This window comes from Idiotropiscis lumnitzeri, chromosome 16 (assembly GCF_059441095.1).
Source record: "Idiotropiscis lumnitzeri isolate Australia: NSW breed Sydney's pygmy pipehorse chromosome 16, RoL_Ilum_1.0, whole genome shotgun sequence".
Lineage (NCBI taxonomy): Eukaryota > Metazoa > Chordata > Actinopteri > Syngnathiformes > Syngnathidae > Idiotropiscis > Idiotropiscis lumnitzeri.
In genome coordinates this window covers 3,177,441-3,189,564 of record NC_142406.1, presented here as the reverse complement: position 1 = coordinate 3,189,564, position 12,124 = coordinate 3,177,441, and the positions used below count along the sequence as shown (strand labels likewise).

The following is a 12,124-nucleotide window of genomic DNA, read 5'->3' as shown; positions in this document are numbered from 1 at the left end:
TGCAATAAGGAATAAATAAGATAAATTGTTAAAATTCAATATATGTGTAAAAATACTAATACAGCGTTAGTATTGGCTCTAATTATATCCGTGAAGAGGCGTGGTCCTAATAAAGTCCATTGTCCAGTAATTCACAATGAAATACATTATAATTTCATATTTACTTAATCATGTTCAGCCACGTTCATGTTCTAAATCACAGCATACTCAGGTTCTCAACTTCTATTTTTAACACCAAGTACAAGTAAAAAATAGCTCTCCAAGAACTACTATCATGACCAGCGTTATAATAAAATGTTTCAGTCATTAAAAGTATATTCAATATTATAAGCCTATGCAATTTGAACATTAACACTGCATTTAAAGGGGAAGTCAAGTCAACACTTTTCTTTAAAATAAATAGTCTATGCACCTCCATTGTTCTACTCTAAATTGCACATAAAATTTAAATACAAATTTGACTCAAGATAAATGTTTAAAAAAGTGAAATATAACTGAACTGTGCAAGGGCAGTAATTCTTTGTCATACCACTAGAGGGAGCCAGTGTACTAGTGGGACCTGTACGACACTTAGGAGAATCCCTGCTCCACAAAAAAACACGTGGAAAAAAAAGTTTCAATTTATCTACCCCCCTTTTACTATACTTCACACCTCCCGCCCTCTTTCTTTTGAAATGTGCCCTCCTACTCCCTCTTCTGTCCTCTAGTCTCCTCACTCGTACAAAAACTCCTGCATGGCGTGACACACTAACTCACTTCTTCTCTCTCACCTCTCCACCCAACATCAAATCTTCTCCCCCACCCATTTTTATTTTTTTTATTTTTTTTAACCCTTCATCTCCCTCCTGACCGGCTGCACAGGCGAAATCATGCTGTGGAAGGCCCGGAACAAGACTGATGGCATGCAGGTATGGAGTTTTTATTTATTTCGTTTTGTTTTGCGTAAAAGGTTGGGTGCGTTTAATGTGTAATTGAAAGTGAGACGTTAATTTTAACATAAATATTGATGCAAAATACAAGAATGACGATGAGTGAGTAAAAAAAGGAATTCATCAAGAAAATGCAATTTATCAGTTAAATTATAACGCGTAAAATGGTGCGAAAAAGTTTTCGGTTTTAAGTGTGGGGTAATGCACTAATTGGCTGAATATATCTCTTTAAGAGAAGTGGACCCCGTCGACCCCTCCCCTTATTCTTGCAGCTGCACCAAACCTATAAGTAGTGCCTTCATGGAGAGCATCCACGCCTCCATCTATTTATGTGTGCGCGTGATGGTGTGTGCGTGTGTGAGTGTGTGTGTCTTGAAGGGGAAAAAAAAGTAAATAGAGTTCATTAATGGAGCCGTGAAACGAAGCTGGATTACATTGTGGAGAATTTTCGCGATCCCTTGGAAGGTTGAGCATCCTGTTGATTTAGTTATTTTATTTTTATTTTTTATTTTTTTTAACACTGAGGGTGTTGTGAGTGGGTCCAGATGTTAATCCACACCTACTCGGCTATGGTGAGTGTGGCGTCTTTTTGGACCACTTTGTCAAGATATTTGCGCTTGATATCACAACGAATGTGACTCTTAACAAGATGATTGTGCGCCCTCGATTGTTTTATTTGCTTATAGACATGATTTGAGTCAATTTTTGTAGTAAGAGACTTTCTTGCATTTTGTAGTCCTTGCGCAATAATGTGCAAAACAAATGACACGAAAGAGGGATTATTTTGTGCATGTTTTAATGATTAAAATATAGATTAAAAACGGTATTTGAAATGTCACTTCATGGTTGGCATGTCTGTGTCAAATAATGGAGGCAAATATTGATCGGACTGACCCAGCTCTAAAAAAGAAAAAAAATCCAATTGTGGCAGGATGTGTGTGAGACAAAATAGGCTGTTAACAATTTCTATGCCCGAAAGAATGTTTGCGTCATTTGAACTAAAATCGTAATTATAAAGATGCATTTTTAAATATAAAGCGCTTTGCATGTTCTTTGCGACCTTTGTGACACATGCCAAGGGGCGAGTCTGCCAGTGTGCATTAAATCAGATGCAAATATTTGAATTATAAAGCCAGCCAGTATAGATGCAGGCAGAATTTTGGAGTGTAATAACAGTGTAATAACATTTTGCACATATTGATTAATATTGATTGGCGATTATTTTCTTCAATAAAAGTTTTGTAACGCGTGCTTTTGTGCAGGAGCGCGCAGACGGACTGAGTAGTTCCTCACCGAGCGGACGCCTCTCCCAGTTGTCCTCCCTCAACCAGGCCGCCTACTCCTCAGCTCCCCCCCTCTGCCACACTCCGGCCTCCGACTTCCAGCCCCCGTACTTCCCTCCTCCGTACCCGCAATCCTCCCTGTCATACTCCCAGAGCCAGGACTCGGCCTACTCCCACCTGTCGGACCCTTACCCCTCCATTAACTCCATCCATCAGCATCAGCAAGCCGCATGGCACTCCCAGAGGTCGCGCTCCGACGAAGCGGGGCTTTTGTCGCAAACGCACCGGGCTCTCGGGCTCGACCCCCGGAGGGACTACGCGGCTGTCCCCCGCTTGCTTCACGGTCTCGGGGAAGGGGCCGCCGCTCTCGGGGACGGACCCCTCGGGATGCATATAGGACATCACGGCCTGGATGAGCTTCAGGTGATCTCTCGTTGACTTTGATCGCCCCCACGCCCCCCCCCACCACCACCACCCGTCCTTGTTGGAATGATGCTGCGTAATGAACAGCGAATGTGTAAAGTTTACGTGATGTGCACATAGTTTTAGATGAAGTGATTATTAGATGAGTATGATTTTCTAATGTGATTTTATTTCACTAAACCAAAACATAATTTAAATATGATTTTTTTCGCGCCACACATTTAAAATTATATTTGGCCATGGAGTGTAAAAATAGCCATATATAATTTAGCAATAAACCAATAAATCTAAACATTTAATCTCATATTTTTTCACCAAAAATACGTCTTGATCACTTGGAAAGTTGACAAAAAACGATATAGAGGCATCGCCTTAATAAAGTTAACATAAAAAAAATTCAATTTAAGAAAAACATATGAACGGAAAATGAAATAATTACAATACATTTTCTACGGATTAAATTTTTTGTCGTATTAAATTCTGTCAAACACAATTATATGCGCAGATGTTTCCTAAATGATTACAACGTATAATAGAATTAAATTATATTTTATACATGCATGTTGCATTCGCGTCTTTTTTTTTACGCGTATGCAATAAAATAACTCCCACTTCCCCCCCTTTTAGCTTCTGCATCGTTTTTTTTCCAGCCCAGAAGAATAGTTTGTAAGGTTTCGTGAGCAGTCAGCTTCCCCGCAGCAGGTGCAGCTGCAGACGCTGTTTGTTGCACAAACACACCGCGACCAATTGATGTGCACGCTCATTATTAAGAAAAGCGACGTTGGAGAGGCGCGCCAGAAGAACACAGTCGAGGCGGGCATGTCGCTGCTAAACGGAGGCCTGCTCGACATGCGTCTTTATTTGATTAATGGACGATATCCTGCACCTTTAAAGCCGACTATGAATTTCACACAAAAGGAGCTCGCCTTGTGTCATTTTAGCACCGCTTCAATGAATGGAGCAAATGCATTGAACGGATTAAATTAAATCCAACTAACGCCACGCTGATTAATATTTTTAAAGCGACACAATTGCACGTTGGGAGTCCAGTTCTGATCCAATAATAACTTTTTTTTTTAAACTAATACAATAGTGAGGAACACTAAAAATCATGAGTCACTTTTTTGTGTATAAATAAATTTGACCGTTTTATTTCATGTGAATGTTTTGCTCAACTTGTTTTAATACAATATAGTGTAAAAAAAACCCTCAAATGATATGGCCAGCAACCTTAAAATAAAAAAAAAAAATATACATATATATATATATATATATATATATATATTAATCCTAATCTATTATCGAAAGAATTCCCTGCTGCTATGGATTCACCCCCCAAAGAACCCCAAAGGTGAAAAATGGTGCTATATGGTACCAGGGGTGCTACAGAAAAGAAAAGTTAATGTAGAACCTCTGAAGCATCTTTAGTTTTTAGAGTATGCATTACCGGGCTTTTGAAGAGAAAAGCAGTGTGTGGGCGCCTGTGTGTGTGTTTAGGCTAGAAGGCCAGTGGATAAATGATAGTGACTGTCTGTCTGACACAGGGAATGGAGGAAGGATCAGCCTTGGGCATCCTGGACCACTCTGTCATTAAAAAAGGTAAGCTCCTGAGTGTGTGTGTGTGTGTGTGTGTTTCTATATATGTGAAGAGAAAGGGCGAGCGCTTGTGTCCAAAGTGTGCACCTATATAATTGTGCTATACATGCTGAAGGGGTTTTTGGGTTTAGTAATGGCGCTCCGACACCAGTCTTGCCTTGCTGACACACACACACACACACACACACACACACACACACACTATAAATAATTCTGTTTTGCTATTTCATTTGAAGTCAAGAAGTCCTCTAATACTCAGCTGCAGACTTTCACCCCAAAGGCACACATTCTTAATGAACTGTTCATGGTCATATGAGAGAGAGAGTGAGAGAGAGAGAGGGGGAGAGAGAGAGAGAGAGGGATTAAAGTGAACAGAAAAGAGAAGTGGGCCAAGGGGAAAAAAATTGATACGATAAAAGCAGAGTTGTGGGGAAATTTGCAGTGGCGTCGTGCTAATATTGCAGATATTGAGTGGCAGTTTTTTTTTTTTTTGTGGCCCTTTCAGAAGACACAGAGGAGAAGAAAACCGGTGGAGTCTGACACAAGTGGTGGTGGTGGTGGTGAGGGAGGGGGGGAGGGGGGGGAGATGTCATTGTCACGACAACGCTACTTTACACCAATTTGAACACCTTTCATGTCGTGTTAGCAGTTAGCAATTAGAGCAATGTTGCTATTCATTATTGTGCGCCGTGTTTATTTAGACGTGTTGTTTGGAATGGATTTGGGATTATGGACAGATTAAAAAATTCTAATTTAGAGTTGGTCACATAGAGAAAATTGAGTGTGAACTGATGCCCTTGAGGTGTGAAATCAAGTAATTTTCGCATATTCATGTAAAAATGTTCTTGCGGTACTGTTGTATTAATTTCACCTTTGGGATAAACTTGAGCTGCGATTGTTAGTCTGATTATGTCGAAACATTCAGACGCACTCTAAAACCTTGTGGAACATTATTCTCAGAAAAGCGGACGCTGTTGCAGCTGAAAAGTTACATCTCCAATAGCTGTCGATTTATTTGATAATCGAGTAGTTGTCGATTAATTGTTGCTCCTCGACTAGGTCAAGCCCATGAATACTACATGACTTTTCTTTCTTTACATTCCATTTTATTTTTGATAATTGTGTTTAACAATAGATTTTTATTGGTCGAATTAAAGAAAAAAAAAGGTAGTTGATAGAGGTGTAACAAAAATCGATTTCAATCAGAACGTGTGCATCGTCCCGTCCTTAAATGTAAATACCTCTTTCATTTTCTTTGGCTTTGCAGTTCCTATCCCATCCAAGCTGAACGGTTCGTCCCTGTCCGCCTTGTCCCTCGGTAAGGACGGACTCGGCATGGGCACCGTGTCCAACCCGGCCGAGGTTTTCTGCTCGGTGCCGGGCCGCCTCTCGCTGCTCAGCTCCACCTCCAAGTACAAGGTCACCGTCGGGGAAGTGCAGAGGCGGCTGTCCCCGCCCGAGTGCCTCAACGCCTCTCTGCTGGGCGGAGTCCTCCGCAGGTGAGTGGAAAAGCACAAATAATATCACTTCTTTTTCTTACTCCGACAAAAAAAAGTGAGGCAAAACAGTAAAACATCTTAACAGCTAGCTAGCATTGGCTCACGCTAACGTGAATGGACTAACAAAAAAAATGAGCTACAAATAAATATAGAACTAGACCATAAATACCTTATACCTGTATGAGTTTTTTTTTTTAAGTTTAGCCGGGTATTTGTTAAATGTCATCTCAATTGCAAATGCACCACACAGCCCCAATGCAAGCAGACTGTAACAAAAAATAAGTGGTTTACGGCGACATACGACGTTTCAAGGTTACAAATGAATCAATGCTGTCCTCAGTGATCGGTGTACTTCCGTTTCGTAATCAAGTGCACATACGTTGCTCCAGTAGAATTTTGAAGTATCTCTACAGAGTAAGTTAGACAAAAAAAAACAATTATACAAAATATGATGAAAGTTATGAAGCACAAGTGTTACTATTTTAGCCTTCATTGAAGAAAGACAAAATGGTGGCAAGTTACTCAAAAACGTTATGAGATTTCTTAAAGAGGCAGTCACGGTGTGGATAATAAAACATAATATAAAATATATAAACCATTTATTACACATACTATAGTTAGCAGAGCAGACTATGTGACATTCCAAAAATACCGAGAAGGATTTGAGAGTCTCCCAACAGTTGACTCAGTCCATCTGAACATCTCTGATGATATCTTCCGAGTAAAAGCATTTATACAAAGTAACTGTGAGGTCAGAGCTTGAGGACCCAAAATGGGTCATGGGACTAAATCACAAGAGAAGCCAACGTTTTAATGAAGCCGGGCCTCGGGGCAAGACACAGCAAACTCATGGATGGGGCTCATTAAAGGGTCTAAAGGGAAGTAACAGTTTCGTTCTCTTCTACGGAGAGACGATTTGCCGCTGTTTGTCATAGCTTTCCCAAAATATGGCGTGCGTGAATAAATATCAAGAGGCCCTTAAAATTCATTCAGGCAACCCGGGTAAAATGAACGTACTTTTTTGGCTTCGATATCCGTCAATGGCAATGAATGAGTTAAAGGTGAATAATCAAGGAGAGAAAACAAGACAGGAAATAGAAAATTTTCACTGCTGACAGGGATCATATGAGGATTTCAGTGACACACACGCACACACACCGATTGGACCATATACTAAAAACTGCTCCCTGTCTCTACCGGCCCTCAGGGCGAAGTCCAAGAATGGTGGCCGCTGTCTGAGAGAGCGTCTGGAGAAGATTGGCCTCAACCTGCCCGCCGGGCGACGCAAGGCAGCCAACGTCACTCTGCTAACATCTCTGGTGGAGGGTACGACACACACACCCACACACACACACACACACACGCAGACCTGCCCATACCCTAACAGATACAGACATGCAGAAATATGTTTGCATTAGCTGATGTGAATATTTAAGCCAAGCATGGTTGGCGCACACACACACACACACATCCAGGGTGTCATTTAAAAAAAAAAGAAAACCAGTGAACTGTGTAAGTAGTGCAAGTGAGAAAATGGTTGCACAATGTTTCCCCTGACCTGACCGGACTTGACAAAGCAGCAGATTGTGCAGCACTTTTACAGCATTTTCACGACTACTAAATAGGAAACCCAAGCAGATGTCACAATAACTGCCCTGTTTTCACTGTGCTAAATTTAAATCCCCTAATAGACTCACACTGCCTCTGTCCTCACCATCCTCCTCCTCCTCCTCCTCTTCTTGCAGGTGAGGCCGTCCATCTGGCGAGGGATTTCGGGTACGTGTGCGAGACCGAGTTCCCCGCCAGAGCCGCCGCCGAGTATCTGTGCAGGCAGAGCGAGCCCGACCAGCTTCCGACGCGACGCAGCATGCTGCTCGCCACCAAGTGAGTGGCGCTTCCTGTTGAATTGGAAGGAGGCATATTTGGCATTAGGGACACCTGCAATATCACGAGACAGCTCATTAGGGACACAGTCTTGATTGGATTGAAATCAAGTGCTATTATGAAACAATCGTTCATCAAAAAGCATCTCTGATTATTCTTACACTTTGGCCCACAATGAACAGGAAATCATTGTTTATCATACCACCCACACGCAGGCTTTCATGATATATTTCATGACATTGAATGCAAATTTTGGCTATTTCTGGGTCGATCCCAATTCCCCGCAAATGCGGCTTGAATGCATGGTAAGAATAAAAAAAAAAAATTCTTGAAATAAATAGGATGGATTGGTCCATCTTCTAATTGGATCGGCGATTGGTTGTCGTTTTTTATTTTAAACTCGATGGTCAGTGATCAAAATCCTGATCGTGTAAAAGGCTACAGACAAGGGACACGAAATATTGGTGAATAATTTGTAGAAATAAGTAGATAAATAAAAAATAGATAAATAAATAAATAAATAAATAAATAAATACATAAATAAATAAATAAATAAATATAGTAGCCACTTGGTTCAGTATCGATTTGTGAAAAAATATCAAATTGGCTAAATTTGTTTCAAAATTATTTTCAAAATTTGTTACAGTCTGCGTGCCAGCTACAATCAAGTATCCAGAAGTGCAGAGGTTGTATTTGTAAAATGTTCCCTTTATAAATGGTACCTAAATAAACATATTGAGGATTACTGAATTATTCTTTTTGGTCAGGATTGGATATCATTAGATTGGGTGTGGGCAAACTACGGCCCGGGGGCCACACGCGGCCCGTTAAACGTTTTAATTCGGCCCGCCAAACTTGGAAAAAAATCAAATGAATAAACATTGTGAATGTTTTATTTTCTAAATACTGTGGTTTTTCAAATGCTTTTGTTCATTTTCATTTCAAATTAAATGTATTTTTTTTCTCCGATGAGGTGAGGTGACCAAAACACTCCATCCATCTGCTCCTGGTCCGGCCCCTCTGTCAAATTTCAGAGCCCATTGTGGCCCACCAATCAAAAAGTTTGCCCACCCTTGCGATTAGATTGTGCAGAAACAGAAAATGTCTAAATCTAGCCGTGTGACCCCCGCCCCCTCACCTTGTTTTTCTTAAATAAAGGGAGATCTGCAAGGAGTTTGTGGACCTCATGTCCCAGGATCGTTCTCCGCTCGGGGGCAGCAGACCCACCCCCTGCCTGGAGCCCAGCCTCCAGGGGAGCCTCACCCACTTCAGCCTGCTCACCCACGGCTTCGGCACCCCCGCCATCTGCGCCGCGCTCTCCGCTTTCCAGAGCTACCTGATGGAGGCGATCAAAATGCTGGACAAAGGAGACGGCGGAGGGAAAGGCCATCACGACAAGGAGATGAAGCATCGTAAATAGACGGCGATGAGGCCCAAAAAAAAAAAAAAGAGGTTGAAATTCCTCTTTGTTGCAACATTGGGGACAACTACAGAGCAGCCTAAACTGTAATGTAATGTTTGTCCATAAAGCTCACTTCAAAAGGACCTCTTCTCAGTAGCATCCACATCAGGATGAACTCCAACATATGGCAGTATTCTTTTATTTCAGACAATTATTTTTTTTCAAATGACGTGTTCGTGGAAGCGGATTTTTTTTTTTTTCCCCCAGATATTTTGGACTCATGCGGGACGTGTCGTATATAAAGCCATATCTGAGACAACAACCTGCTCTTTTGCTGACAGACTTCCTTCTCAGCTTCGGTTTGTAGTTCTTAGCATGGTGCTCATTGGAAACGGAGTTGCATGTTCGCTCTTCAGAGGGCCGAGAGATGAAAATGCAACTCAAAGGCGAGGGCGGGCCTTGGAAGTTCTGCGTGTTGTGTATATAAGTTAAGAAAAGAGCAAAATCATTTTGTACTTTGTGTGTGTTTATTATTATTGTTATTACTGTTGTTATTGTATTACAACATAAATGTAATATATTATTAAAAAAAAAAGAATGGATTTGTTTTATGGCTGTTTTTACTGTTCTGATCAGGGATATCAAAGCATTTGAAAAAAAAATGCTTATGCACATTTAACTGAATGAAACACTTTTCAAATGTGGAAAAAAAAGGGATCCACGTATACACTTGAGCTCAAAACTTTCATCGCTTCCTGTCACAATAATTACACATTTTATTGGTCCCTTAAGGACAGACTTTTTATAACTGAGAGCTATTTCTTGGGATCCGATTCCTGCGAATTATTAATTAATAATATTAATTTACGTAAAGACAAAAAAAAAAAACATGTTTTTTTCATAATAATTCAGAAACTAGGTCAAGATCAATATGCAACACTTAAATGAATTCTTGTCGGTGATTCCATTTTCAAATGAGATAAAAAAAAAACATCCACATCATTCCTCGAAAATCACAATGTCCAACCACTGGTGAGCTAGTTTTAGAACAGGCCTGCAGCTTGAAAAACTGCTTGTAGCAATGATCATATTTTGGTGATCAACTACACAGATAATATTGTCAATTAAAGTCACCAACTGACATAATATAGCAACTAGATGTGCGGTACGAATATACTCATCAAAAGTAGGATGAAGCCTCATTAGATGTGACTTCCTCTTCCTCTATTGCAGGTTTTTCCCCTCTAACCTTAAAAAAAATCTCTTTACAAGATGGATTATTCCCAGTGACCATCGAGGTCTCCAGACGATGCGCTTTAATGCTTTCATGACTTCTTAACGTGATGCCCTGCAGGTTCACATTTCAGAGAAAAGTCGTTGACACGTTCGTGCTTCCGTCAGCATCAAACTGTGCTTCCCTTGGTGAGCTAACTTTTCTCATATTTAAAAAAAAAAAAAAAAACTCTTAAAATGGTGACTATGGTGAAACTAAGGGGGCTTAAAAGGGACTCAAGGGGGATGCGCTCCATCTGCAGCCTTCAACAATACCTGGTTGGGCGCATGCAGAGGTTTGACCCCCAGAGGCCAATAAGCCAAGCAAGTCAGCTTCATCCCTGAAACCATCTGTTTGTGAGTCACCGACTTCCAATGGACCGCCTTTCCCGCTCCACCAAACGTTATTCCAGCTTTCCAGGGGCCGCACGCATCCTCTCCGATACCTGTCTTATCTCCCTCGGTCTCCTCCCATCTCATTACGCCTCTCAGTAACCTAACCTCCGCTCTCCTCCTCCATCACCCGCTCTCCCAGCCATTGCACCCCCACCCCCCCCAACTCCCCACTTTGTGCCCCCCCCCTCTATCTGACACTCAGCAGGGCCGCTCTCCATCTCCGTGTGTGTGCCTGCAGGCAAACATATGCTCCTCTTCCCGTCAAGAAGATTCCGGTGTGTTTGAGAGAGGAGGGATTGTTTAATGTTTATTAATCACCTGTCTGTGGAATGGGGTGGCGAGACAGCGATGGAGCCACACACACACACACACGCGCACACACACGTCTATTCAGTGACGTTGCCAGCATGTCCTGGTTTTACAATTACAGCAACATTATTTAGAGAGATTCATATTGTTTATCTTAAACAATAATCCAAGAGAAGTTGCTAAATCATAGGTTTCAAACTTAAGGCCTGGGGGCCAGAAGCTGCTCACGAAATATTTTTATGAGGCCCACTCAAGCAAATAGAATCTACTTTATGAAGCTTGCTAGATGAATTCAATCTATTTATTTTACTTAAATCTGTTAAGAATTTCTTTATTTCCTTTAACCAAGGTATTTTTGCTTGCTATTTGCCATGATTTCTAAATTCAAAATCACCCCTATTCAAACTTTTATTAATTATTTTTGTGACAGAAGAATAAATAAATAAATGGTGTGAATAAGTTTTATTGTGATTTATTTTGGTCTTGTTTTCAACATAAAAAATATGGTATTTTTATAGGGGCGTATAGATTTTTTATAGCCACTGTTCTTATCCATTATATCCACTATTACAAATGCACAAATGAGATATTATGATTCGAATTAAGTTGAAAGATTCTTAAACATTTCATTTAGATTTTTAAAAACTATTTTCCATCAAGTTCCTAAAAGCAATCAAGTATATCCGTTGAGTTAAACTTTCTAATTATTTCATAATTAGAATATATATCTATATATATATTTTATTATTTACTATTATATATATATATATATATATATATATATATATATATGTATATATATATATATATATTCTAATCATATTTTCATAAGCAAAAAGTATGTTATTAAAATGATACACCAGCTATGTTATTAACTGTATTTAAAAATAAAAAAAAAAAATAAAAAAAAATAAAAAAACGACACATTTGGCCTTTTTATGTAGCATTTAAATGCTTTTAGTCCCTTTGCCCTTTCTCGACATACTTAATATATTTTTTTTTTTTTTTGCATAAGCATGAGCAAGTGTCCACTGCACACTGACTGAATTCAAGTACAAAAGTACACAGCCAGGAGCGTGTTCTCTTTCCATGTTGCAGATGAGTAAACTAGAGAGCGTAGCGAAAAGCACC

General features: G+C 40.1%; 1 protein-coding gene across 2 annotated transcripts; it reads left to right on the top strand.

The window, feature by feature from the left end:
- The first annotated feature begins 759 nt into the window (after positions 1–759).
- Positions 760–9,604, top strand: LOC148320853 (transcription factor AP-2-epsilon). 2 transcript variants are annotated; one of them, XM_088278534.1, is made up of 7 exons: positions 760–908; positions 2,192–2,635; positions 4,180–4,234; positions 5,499–5,730; positions 6,938–7,056; positions 7,476–7,614; positions 8,773–9,604. In XM_088278534.1, the coding sequence occupies exons 1-7, from the start codon at positions 870–872 to the stop codon at positions 9,032–9,034; spliced, it is 1,290 nt and encodes a 429-aa protein (XP_088134660.1). In that variant the 5' UTR covers positions 760–869; the 3' UTR covers positions 9,035–9,604. The 2 variants fall into 2 exon arrangements, with proteins under 2 accessions (XP_088134660.1, XP_088134661.1); XM_088278535.1 differs by lacking the exon at positions 760–908 and adding an exon at positions 1,319–1,501.
- Positions 9,605–12,124: the final 2,520 nt, after the last annotated feature.

Bases quoted from the DNA above. Each gene is read 5' to 3' on its own strand.
- LOC148320853 (XM_088278534.1), top strand. From the start codon at position 870: ATGCTGTGGAAGGCCCGGAACAAGACTGATGGCATGCAG. The intron at 2,636-4,179 runs GTGATCTCTCGT...TGTCTGACACAG, and splicing joins ACGGCCTGGATGAGCTTCAG to GGAATGGAGGAAGGATCAGC. The intron at 5,731-6,937 runs GTGAGTGGAAAA...ACCGGCCCTCAG, and splicing joins CTGGGCGGAGTCCTCCGCAG to GGCGAAGTCCAAGAATGGTG.